Consider the following 12,546-nt stretch of genomic DNA (forward strand, 5'->3'; position numbering starts at 1 on the left):
TTGATGGAATCCAGTATCTCCCTGCTGTTCTCTATCCTTCTTAGTACTTCTTCATTGGTTATTCTGTCTGTCCAGGAGATTCTCAGCATTCTTCGATATGTCCACATTTAAAATGCTTCCAATCTATTGAGACATTGTTTATTAAGAGTCCATGTCTCCACACCATACAAAAGAACAGAAAATACATAACACTTTAGTACTCTTTTTCTAAGATTTCGGCTGGGGTCTCTATTACATAATATTAGGCATGTTCTAGCATCAGTTTCAAACGGTTTGAAACCATCAGCGAATAGCGGATCAGCGCGAGTAGAGGGGATAGCACTGGTGACTGTATTATGATCTCTCACTGACCAACTGTTTGCTGACGGTTTCTGACTGTTTGCTAGAACAAACCTAATTGTTTCATATTAGTGAATGCACTTCTAGCCTTTTCTATTCTAATTCTGATTTCTTTGGTATAATCGTTTGTTTTACTAATGTTTGTCCCTTTGTACTATAATGGCGAAGCTTAATCATCTAGTGTATATGAATGATTTGAAATTAATGACTTCCACTCGAGACTCCCTAGGTCAGATGCTAAAAACTGTAGAAATCTTCTCTAATAATATTAGTATGCACTTAGGACTAGACAAGTGCCGTGTTTTAAATATAGCCAGACGAAAAGTACAGCCCGGAGGATTCGATATGCAAAATGGCTAGAACATCGAAGCTATGATTGAAAACGATATGTATAAATATCTCGGAGTTAAGCAAGCATAGATGGACTATATCCAAATGAAAACTGAGATACAGTTGAGTCCGGAAATCTTTACCAGTGCGTCATCATTTAAAGCATACGAAATAAGTCGATGATAAGTCGTAAATTGAAATTTACTAAACGCAACAGCAAGTCACTTACTGTCACTTGCTGTTGCGTTTAGTAAATTTCAATTTCCGACTTATCATCGACTTATTTCGTATGTTTTAAATGATGACGCACGGGTAAATATTCCCGGACTCAACTGTAACTACGAAGTTTATCCGAAGGATAAAAGAGTTGCTTCGTTCAAACTTTAACATTAAAAATTTGATTAAGACACTAAACACCTACTCATGTTCTTTGCTTAGTTATTCATTTGGTATTGTTAAGTGGACCAAAACGAATATAGACAATTAGGTCTGGATCCCGCGTATGAAAAAAAAAATTGATTAATAGCAAGCTAAAAATTTGTTAATAGCTTAAGGGTGTCTAGTCGGATAAACTTTGATATATGGGAACACTGAAACAGGGGCAGTTTTAATTGTGGAACAGGTTAAAAATTTGGAACGGTCACACCACGAAATCGGCACATTTATTTTGTCCGACAGAACAGACTTAAACTCTTCGAACAGAGATTAAACTCTCATGCAAAAATCAGACTGCTGTTTATCACCAAATGGGCGTTTTAATAAGTGGAACATGTAGAATATGTCAAATGACAGGAATTATGACAGGTGATAAATAGCAGTCTGATTTTTGCATGAGAGTTTAATCTCTGTTCGGAGAGTTTAAGTTTGTTCTGTCGGACAAAATAAATGTGCCGTTTTCGTGGTGTGACCGTTCCAAATTTTTAACCTGTTCCCCAATTAAAACTGCCCCTGTTCCAGTGTTCTTATATATCAAAGTTTATCCGACTAGACACCCTTAAGCTATTAACAAATTTTCAGCTTGCTATTAATCAACTTTTTTTTCATACGCGGGATCCAGACCTAAATTATTATCAGCGCAAAATACGAGGCACAAAAACACCATCCTCGAAGTGCAGTAGAAAGTACGTCATTACCGCGCTTTTTAGGAGGACGAGTACTTATGAAATTTATAACTGCATTTTCAAAGTAAATAAATTTTAAGTGTAAGTTTTACTTTTAATATAATTAAAAATAATGATTAACTATTTAGATGGGAAATAAGCCACAATTAAATTGAAAAAATAATTTTATTAACGTTTCGACGCCCAAATCGAATGTAGTTGTCAAAATACAAAATACTACTAAATTAAACAAAAATGTTGTTACTAAGTAAAAAAAAAATCTTCTAATAATTTATTTAATCTGACTAAATTATATTGGCAATTCAGACGCATATTATACATTTTAAAGTAGAAGACTTTAAAATGATATCGCCAATATTTTTGAGTTGCATTCCTGGGACGACTTTACTAAAAGATAGTTCATTCGATTACATAAAATCAATCCCAACTCAAGAATATCCGTCACAAAAAAATCAAAGCATGTGATCTGTCTTTAAAAAGAAGACAACCAAATGCAACGATGACAGTAAAATTCTCGCGTTAGAGATTCCATAGTAAATCACGAGGAAGAACTAGGAGGACGCCTCGTGATACTATCCCGACATCGTAAGTATTTGGTCTTACCTACATTTATTTATTAAAAAAAAAACTAATACCAAATTCTGACTTTAATATGTTTAAATTATAAATAATATTAATAATACATAGATATACAATAAGTAATACTAAAATATAAAATATGTACTAACTCGATATGTAACAAAATCAACAAATGAAATAGAGAATGTGGAAAAATCCCCTTACGAATAACTCACACATCCACTATTTCGGGCTGGGAAAAAATTTTTGAATAGAATCAAAGATCCAAACACCAGTTCTCAGAAATGTGTTTTGCCCTCTTCAACCTCCCTGGGCTCATCGGTAAAGATGAGAGATTGAATATCTTTAGACACATTCCATCAAAAAACAACATCCGAGACATAGAACATAACAGGAGCGTATATCTACGCATCATCTGACAATGACAGTCTCAAGTTTTAATTCCCTAATTACTTAAAGTAAAATATATGTTTAAAAAACAAACAAAAAAGAAGTCAATCTTTGAATACACTCAGTGATCAAAAGATACAAAGTTGGTTCACCGACCAATCGTAACAAAATCAACAAATGAAATAGAGAATGTGGAAAAATCCCCTTACGAATAACTCACACATCCACTATTTCGGGCTGGGAAAAAATTTTTGAATAGAATCAAAGATCCAAACACCAGTTCTCAGAAATGTGTTTCGCCCTCTTCAACCTCCCTGGGCTCATCGGTAAAGATGAGAGGTTGAATATCTTTAGACACATTCCATCAAAAAACAACATCCGAGATATAGAACATAACAGGAGCGTATATCTACGCATCATCTGACAATGACAGTCTCAAGTTTTAATTTCCTAATTACCTAAAGTAAAATATATGTTTAAAAAACAAACAAAAAAGAAGTCAATCTTTGAACACACTCAGTGATCAAAAGATACAAAGTTGGTTCACCGACCAATCGTAACAAAATCAACAAATGAAATAGAGAATGTGGAAAAATCCCCTTACGAATAACTCACACATCCACTATTTCGGGCCGGGAAAAATTTTTTGAATAGAATCAAAGATCCAAACACCAGAAGAGGGCGAAACACATTTCTGAGAACTGGTGTTTGGATCTTTGATTCTATTCAAAAATTGTTTCCCAGCCCGAAATAGTGGATGTGTGAGTTATTCGTAAGGGGGTTTTTCCACATTCTCTATTTCATTTGTTGATTTTGTTACGATTGGTCGGTGAACCAACTTTGTATCTTTTGATCACTGAGTGTGTTCAAAGATTGACTTCTTTTTTGTTTGTTTTTTAAACATATATTTTACTTTAAGTAATTAGGGAATTAAAACTTGAGACTGTCATTGTCAGATGATGTGTAGATATACGCTCCTGTTATGTTCTATGTATCGGATGTTGTTTTTTGATGGAATGTGTCTAAAGATATTCAACCTCTCATCTTCACCGATGAGCCCAGGGAGGTTGAAGAGGCCGAAACACATTTCTGAGAACTGGTGTTTGGATCTTTGATTCTATTCAAAAATTTTTTCCCAGCCCGAAATAGTGGATGTGTGAGTTATTCGTAAGGGGATTTTTCCACATTCTCTATCTCATTTGTTGATTTTGTTACGATTGGTCGGTGAACCAACTTTGTATCTTTTGATCACTGAGTGTGTTCAAAGATTGACTTCTTTTTTGTTTGTTTTTTAAACTCGATATGTTATTGACTTACTAATCGTGGTATTTTCTTTCTATTGAGTTTCTCTTTCAGTATGGGTAACCACATCCTACTGCATTCTACCGAGGAATTTGCGACACAATTGGTTTCATTTAGCATAATTAGAGCCGCTTCTTTGATTTTTCTCTTTTTACTATCTGATTCTTTCAGGACTATACTTGAATCTCTCATTATCCCATGCGTGTTGGCATATTTCAGATCTACCAAATTCTCTATTTTTAATAAAAGACTGATGTTCACTTATTCTAACGTTTAATGGTCTTGATGTTTCACCTAAATAAAATTGTTCGCATTGACGAGGTATTTTATAAATGCAATTCTTTGTTCTTTCTTGTTCATTGTTAGGTTTAGTTTTAGATAGAATAGATCTCAATGTTGTTTTGAATGTTGTTGAAATGTTGAATTTATTTCCTATTGTTTTAAGTTTCTCGGATAGTCCTTTTATATATTGTTGTAATCTTATTTATTTATATGTGATGATATTCTTATATGTAATTTAATTTAATTAATGCATTAATGATAATCTAATTAATCAACCAGATCACATACCAATATGTTTTCAATCTCAGGGCGAATTATAAAATTACTTACTTACTTTCGTGACTTCTAAGTATTTCTCAATGGTTCCTAATCGGGATAGGAAAAAAATAAAATAATACACACATATGGATTACAATTATACATCAAAATTTTGTTTATTTTATATAAATGGCAATTACTGCTTAATATTTGTTAGATCTTATATTTCTTTAATACAAAAATTTAAAAATGGGAATCTTATTTCCTTTTGGTTTCCAATTTAAAACTTTTATTAATAATGAAACTATTAGGATTTATTAGCAACAAATTGATTTAGGTTTGATGAAAATCTTCTGATATTAGCGATTATGTTCTTGAATTTTTAATGTGGTATTTAATACAAAAACCCATACATTCATGTCTTGACAAATGAGACTGACCTTTATCTGGTGAACTGCGAATGTCCTCACACAAAACCCGTTTCCTCCTACCCTTGGTTGCGATGAAAAACTCGTCCTGGCCTCCAGTAATGTTCTCCTTTGAAAACTACCTCGTATCGCTCTCGTTCCTGCTTTTCTCGTGATGTCGTGTTCTACCTTTTTCGAACCACTTCAATCAGCCACCGGGATACTCTTTGCTCAAGGAGATTCTTTTCTCTCGACTCGGCCTACCTCTCGTTCCGATGGGTACTCAACACTCACGGAACTATACCGGCGTTTTCACTCTTCGTACACTACCGTCCACCACTGGACTTCACCTCTCCACTGCCCAAAACATTCTGATCTCTCATCCTCATTCATCCCCTACTTTCTCAATATCCCTTCCAGATTCAAAAATCAACATTCCACCACAAATTTTAATTCGCCGTATTCCTCAATACCAACTTTTAATCTTTCTAAATATGTTTAATGGATTTCAAGAAAAAATAATCATTTCCCAATTTAAACTTACTTTCTACTTTTTACAAAACTTAATGACCTATTATCTATTTCACTGAGTCTTATTTAGCGTAGGCTAATGATCGAATCTTCCGCGAAACACTATAATGGTCCGCGTCACTCAACTTGTTTATCTTAGGCGCATTGTTACCGAGTTTCGTACACTTCTTCGAATCACTTTCTTAAAAACTAAATATAATAATTTGTTGTATACAGGTTGTTCTAAATTTACATGCCCGTGGCTGAGAAAATTGAAGATCTTTTATATTAATTTGAATTTTGCTTATAATTATAAAATTTTAATTCTCATATCAAATAGAAATATAACAAATCCCCGCCTTGTATTCGATAAAATTTATCTGCATTTTTAAATAAATTTTCTCGAGGCAAAACCAACTACCTGTATATTTCCTTACTTTAATCTCTTGTCGATACTTGTATGGAATCGGGTAAGTCTTTGATCGAAAATTTCCCAAGTTTTTCACCTTAAATGAATGTTCGTACTTTTTCGCCACTCTGTTTTCCTCATTGATCAAATTTTCGTAGTTTCTTAACATCAACCGCAATTCTTTTTCTTTTCCTTCTCCACATATCAATTTTCTGTCTTTTTCCTCAGATTCTTCACATATGTTTACCGTGCAGTCTGCATCCTCGTTTGCATATACCTCCTCTTCAAATACCACTGTTTCAATCATATTCTTTTCACTTTCATTTGTTAGCTTTATTTCGTCTTCTCCTGAGCTCGTCTCTTCTTTTGAGGAATCCCAGGTTTCTTTTGCTTTTGATACTCTCAATTTTTCTTCTTCTGGGCTCAACTCTTCTTTTGAGGAGCCACAGATTTCTTTTGCTTTTGATACTCTCAATTTTTCTTCTTCTGGGCTCAACTCTTCTTTTGAGGAGCCACAGGTTTCATTTTCTTTTATCTTTTTCTGACTTTTTCTCCCTTTTCTTCTTTGTCCTTGCTTCGTTGCCAAATTCATTTCCACTGTTTGTTCTTTACCTGATTCGTCCGTATTTTGTTTCTCCTGTTCCTTGTCCTGTTCTTTTTCTTTTTCTTCTGTTAGTTTCATCGTATTATTTTTAAAATCTATCACTACATGTTTTTCTGCCAATTCGTCAACTCCTACTATCATGTCATGTGACATGTTTGGCATTATTACACATTGTAGTGCATACATCTTCTTACCCAGTCGTACCATTACTCGTATGCCTTCATTTATAGTTGCCAATGTCCGTTTGTTTGCGCCCACTAAATTTACCCTAGGTATTTTGTAAATTAAATTTGTTAAATTAAATTCTTCTATTAGTTTTCTGTTGACCAATGTTATTTCAGATCCAGTATCTATCATAATTTTAATTGGTTTCTCGTTGATAAATCCATCCACAAATTTTAAATTAACTCCATTTTTCTTTTCGTTGTTTCTTGCCAATTTAATAAACTCCTTGGGGTGACAAAAGATTCCTGTTTGTTTTTTTGTTTTTAGTGAGCGCCGTCGTGAAAAAACCGCCGGTTGCTCATCGTTGTTTATATTTTCGTCATAATTTCTCTCTCCGTCATATTCTTCTGTCTGGGTATTATTTACCTCTCTTCTATTTTCTCTTGGTCTGTCGGATCTGTTTCGGTTTTCTCGATATCCCTGTTCATTTTGTCTACCATTATTTCTGTTTTCTTGATTTGAGCGTGTGGTGTTTCTATTCTGGTATTCTCGATTTCTGTCCTCATTCCATTGCCTATTTCTTTGTTCATAATTTCCTCTTCCGTTGTCTCTATTTTCGTTTTCCCTTCTGGGATTAAAATTTCGTCTTATATAGTCCCTCCTATTTTGATTTCTATCTCTGTAATCCTGTGTTTCTCGGGGCCTGTAATCTTCTCGCGACCTTCTTGATTTTCTTTCTCGTAGACGTGATTCTCTTATTTGTAGGAATTGGCATAAACTATCTATGTCTTTGTAGTTTTGCAATGTGATATGGTCTTCCAGCGTTTCTTCGAAATGTCTTGCAATCAGTTCGACTAATTGTTCCGATGAGTAATTATATTGTAAATGTTTTGCATTATTGTAAATTTGTAAAGCATATGTCCTTTCTGATACCCCCATCCTATCATTGTATTTCCCATTTTGCAGTTCCTTGTTAATTTCCAATTGTTGGACTTTTCCCCAGAAATAATTCAAAAATTTTTGTTCAAATTGTTGCCAATTGCCGAATTCTTCTTCTTTGCTATCGAACCATAGGCTTGCTTCATATTTGAGATGGTTTCTGATAGTTTCTTTTGCTGTTTCGAAATTTCCGATGTGCTGTATTTTCTTTTTCAGGCTATTTATGAACGGCACTGGGTGTAATCTTCTTACGTCCCCGCCAAACCTTATCTTCACGTCATCTGTGCTATGTATAACCATTTCTCTTCTTTCTCCGACATTTTGTTGAGTATTGATTTCCGCAATCTTTCTTTCCACTTCTTCTATGTCTGCTTGAATAGCGTTTTGCAACTTGTTTTCCAAACTTTCCATTTCTTTTTTCTGGCAATTCGTTATCTCCTTTATTTTATTTTGGATTTTCATTTCTTGTTCTTTCATCTCGTTTTTCATTGTTGTCAAACATCCTTTTACTTCCTTTTCATACTTTCCTATGCGTTCCTCCATTTTCTTGTTGTTCTCTTCTATTGCTTGTTTCATTTTTTGTTGTGTTTCATCCATTTTTTGATCCAATTTTTGTTGTGTTTCCTCCATTTTTTGTTGTGTTTCATCCATTTTCTGTTGTGTTTCATCCATTTTTTGATCCAATTTTTGTTGTGTTTCATCCATTTTTTGTTGTGTTTCATCCATTTTTTGATCCATTTTTTGTTGTGATTCATCCATTTTTTTTGTGATTCATCCATTTTCTTTGATGTTTCTTCCTGATTTTTACCCATTGTTCGTTTTGCTTCATCCATTTTTTGTGACTGGAGTTGCATAAGTTGTAATATCTTTTCTAATTCTGACAATTCTTTTTTTCCTGTTTCCATGATTGTTGTGTCTAAAATATCTTCTTGGTCTGAATTTTCCTCTTGATCTGAATGTTCTTTTTGTTTTTTGTTGTCTTTGCTTTGGCTTCTTGTCACAGACATTTGTTTTCAAGAAGTACTATCCCCGCCAAATGTGAAATTTTAATAGTATGTTACCCAAAACGACTTTTTCTCCCCCAAATATTATAAATTGTCAATAAATATATCAAATGTAAATATCGTAAAAATAAATTATTAAATCAGTTATGTAAAATTTGTACCTAAAGAGATCTAAATTTTTATGTTATCAACTGTACGTATCTCACTTTTTACCACAGGCATATAAATTTCCAACTACCGGCTTTTCTCTTTCTATCCTTCAAATTTGCCACTAGAAATACTTTTCAATGCTTACCACGTTGGACGACATTTGTTGTAATCTTATTTATTTATGTTGTTCTGAAGCTATTTTCTTGTGGCATTTTTACAATTTTAACTATTTAGAATGGGAAATAAGCCACAATATTATTAAAAAATGATTTTTATTAACGTTTCGACGCCCAAATCGGGTGCCGTTGTCAAAATACAAAATACTATTAATATAAACAAAAATGTTGTTGCTTAGTAAAAAAATTCTTCTAATAATTTATTTAATTTGACTCATTTATATCGGCAATTCAGATACATATGATACATTTTAAAGTAGAAGACTTTAAAATGATATTGCCAATATTTAAGTTATTTATTTATTCCCAGGAACGCAACTCATAAATATTGGCAATATCATTTTAAAGTCTTCTACTTTAAAATGTATCATATGTATCTGAATTGCCGATATAAATGAGTCAAATTAAATAAATTATTAGAAGAATTTTTTTACTAAGCAACAACATTTTTGTTTATATTAATAGTATTTTGTATTTTGACAACGGCACCCGATTTGGGCGTCGAAACGTTAATAAAAATCATTTTTTAATAATATTGTGGCTTATTTCCCATTCTAAATAGTTAAAACTTATTTATTTATATGTGATGATATTCTTATATGTAATTTAATTTAATTAATGCATTAATGATAATCTAATTAATCAACCAGATCACATACCAATATATTTTCAATCTCAGGGCGAATTATAAAATTACTTACTTACTTTCGTGACTTCTAAGTATTTCTCAATGGTTCCTAATCGGGATAGGAAAAAAATAAAATAATACACACATATGGATTACAATTATAAATCAAAATTTTGTTTATTTTATATAAATGGCAATTACTGCTTAATATTTGTTAGATCTTATATTTCTTTAATACAAAAATTTAAAAATGGGAATCTTATTTCCTTTTGGTTTCCAATTTAAAACTTTTATTAATAATGAAACTATTAGGATTTATTAGCAACAAATTGATTTAGGTTTGATGAAAATCTTCTGATATTAGCGATTATGTTCTTCAATTTTTAATGTGGTATTTAATACAAAAACCCATACATTCATGTCTTGACAAATGAGACTGACCTTTATCTGGTGAACTGCGAATGTCCTCACACAAAACCCGTTTCCTCCTACCCTTGGTTGCGACGAAAAACTCGTCCTGGCCTCCAGTAATGTTCTCCTTTGAAAACTACCTCGTATCGCTCTCGTTCCTGCTTTTCTCGTGATGTCGTGTTCTACCTTTTTCGAACCACTTCAATCAGCCACCGGGATACTCTTTGCTCAAGGAGATTCTTTTCTCTCGACTCGGCCTACCTCTCGTTCCGATGGGTACTCAACACTCACGGAACTATACCGGCGTTTTCACTCTTCGTACACTACCGTCCACCACTGGACTTCACCTCTCCACTGCCCAAAACATTCTGATCTCTCATCCTCATTCATCCCCTACTTTCTCAATATCCCTTCCAGATTCAAAAATCAACATTCCACCACAAATTTTAATTCGCCGTATTCCTCAATACCAACTTTTAATCTTTCTAAATATGTTTAATGGATTTCAAGAAAAAATAATCATTTCCCAATTTAAACCTACTTTCTACTTTTTACAAAACTTAATGACCTATTATCTATTTCACTGAGTCTTATTTAGCGTAGGCTAATGATCGAATCTTCCGCGAAACACTATAATGGTCCGCGTCACTCAACTTGTTTATCTTAGGCGCATTGTTACCGAGTTTCGTACACTTCTTCGAATCACTTTCTTAAAAACTAAATATAATAATTTGTTGTATACAGGTTGTTCTAAATTTACATGCCCGTGGCTGAGAAAATTGAAGATCTTTTATATTAATTTGAATTTTGCTTATAATTATAAAATTTTAATTCTCATATCAAATAGAAATATAACAATATGGTATTGATATTTTCCTCGTATTATTTCTTGTGAATATGGTAGGATTCCGTTTTTTTAAGTAAATAAATGTAAGACCAAATACTTACTGACTGCGCCATGTTATGATGGTCAATAGTTTATAATTAATCCATTATATTACGAAAGGATGTTAATTAACTAAAACTACGTTCAATCTTTATGATGGTTGTTTATTGAATGAATTGACAAGCTCTTCCCAGCCCCTGATGCCTATGCAACCCACTATACTCTAAGGTGCAAAGTGGTGTGCATAGTCAACTCACAACACTTACGATGTCGGGATAGTATCACGAGGTTTTTTCCTGGTTTTCTCTCGTGATTTACTATTGAATCTCTAACGCGAGAATTTTACTGTCATCGTTGCATTTGGTTGTCTTTTTAAAGACAGATCACATGCTATGATTTTTTTGTGACGGATATTCTTGAGTTGATTGATTTCATGTAATCGAATGAACTATCTTTTAGTAAAGTCGTCCCAGGAACGCAACTCATAAATATTGGCGATATCATTTTATCATTTTAAAGTCTTCTACTTTAAAATGTATAATATACGTCTGAATTGCCAATATAAATGAGTCAGATTAAATAAATTATTAGAAGATTTTTTTTACTTAGCAACAACATTTTTGTTTAATTTAGTAGTATTTTGTATTTTGACAACGACACCCGATTTGGGCGTCGAGACGTTAATAAAATTATTTTTTCAATTTAATTGTGGCTTACAATATTTCCCATCTAAATAGTTAATCATAAAAATGCCACAAGGAAATAGCTTCAGAACAACATTAAAAAGAATATCAAAAATAAAACTATTGGGACCAATCTTCTTGTAACACCTTCGTGGTTCTTAAAATTTGCAAACCAATGAATTGCCGGAGCAAAGAAAACCAAGGCTGATCTAAATAGTTCACTTTTCGCCTGTCCAGCTGGTAAAATTCCAGCGAAGATTACTCCCCATAATCAGGATAGGAGAAAAACTAATATAAATAAATAATTATTTAGTTGTAAATCGATGGAATCGGTTATTTCGTTGTGAATCGATGCTGGCCGCCCAGAGTTTAGTTGTTCAAAGAGACTCAAATATGTGCTCTCTGAGGAAATCCTAATAAGGATTGAAACCGGTCATAGTGCTTTTGGCGCTCCCTGAACTAACCAAAAATAAGACGGCTCTTGTTTCGTTTTACAACGAAATAATTATTTATAAATAAATTTTAAAATTTTTTTAGGTTTCTGGTTACTACGAGATGAAAATGCCCAGGGTTGGACTAGAGGATTGGATGTATTGTTCCAAGTGGGAGATACTGGTGATATCGTGGCACCTCCTACAAGTTTTCCGTATTGTGGTAATTTCATTGGACCACGATTCTTTATATTGTGATACTTTCCTATAAAATCCTGTTCTTTGTAACTTATGAATTGTAAATAAATTTGTGTTTTGTTTTGTTTTCATTGTCAAATTTTATTATTACATCATAAATAAATTGGGAAATAAGCCACAATTTACCTTGAAAAATGATTTTATTGATGTTTAGACTTCCACTTCGGATGTCGTTTTTTAAATACTAAAATATTAATAAAAAAATTTGTCGTTATCTAAATAAGTATTTAGGATAACGACCTCCGAAGTGAAGTCGAAACCACCATAAAATCATTTTTCAAGTT

General features: G+C 32.9%; 1 protein-coding gene across 3 annotated transcripts in view; it reads left to right on the top strand.

Annotated features, from left to right (window-relative positions):
• LOC114332267 (uncharacterized) overlaps positions 1–12,333 on the top strand; it is a 155,147-nt gene extending 142,814 nt beyond the window's left edge. For all 3 annotated transcript variants that reach the window (XM_028282033.2, XM_050649540.1, XM_028282034.2), the window contains exon 7: positions 12,111–12,333. In XM_028282033.2, the coding sequence (XP_028137834.1) occupies positions 12,111–12,262 (152 nt within the window). In that variant the 3' untranslated portion in view covers positions 12,263–12,333. The remainder of the gene's footprint in view (positions 1–12,110) is intronic.
• Positions 12,334–12,546: the final 213 nt, after the last annotated feature.

Source organism: Diabrotica virgifera, chromosome 4 (genome assembly GCF_917563875.1).
Source record: "Diabrotica virgifera virgifera chromosome 4, PGI_DIABVI_V3a".
Taxonomy (NCBI): domain Eukaryota; kingdom Metazoa; phylum Arthropoda; class Insecta; order Coleoptera; family Chrysomelidae; genus Diabrotica; species Diabrotica virgifera.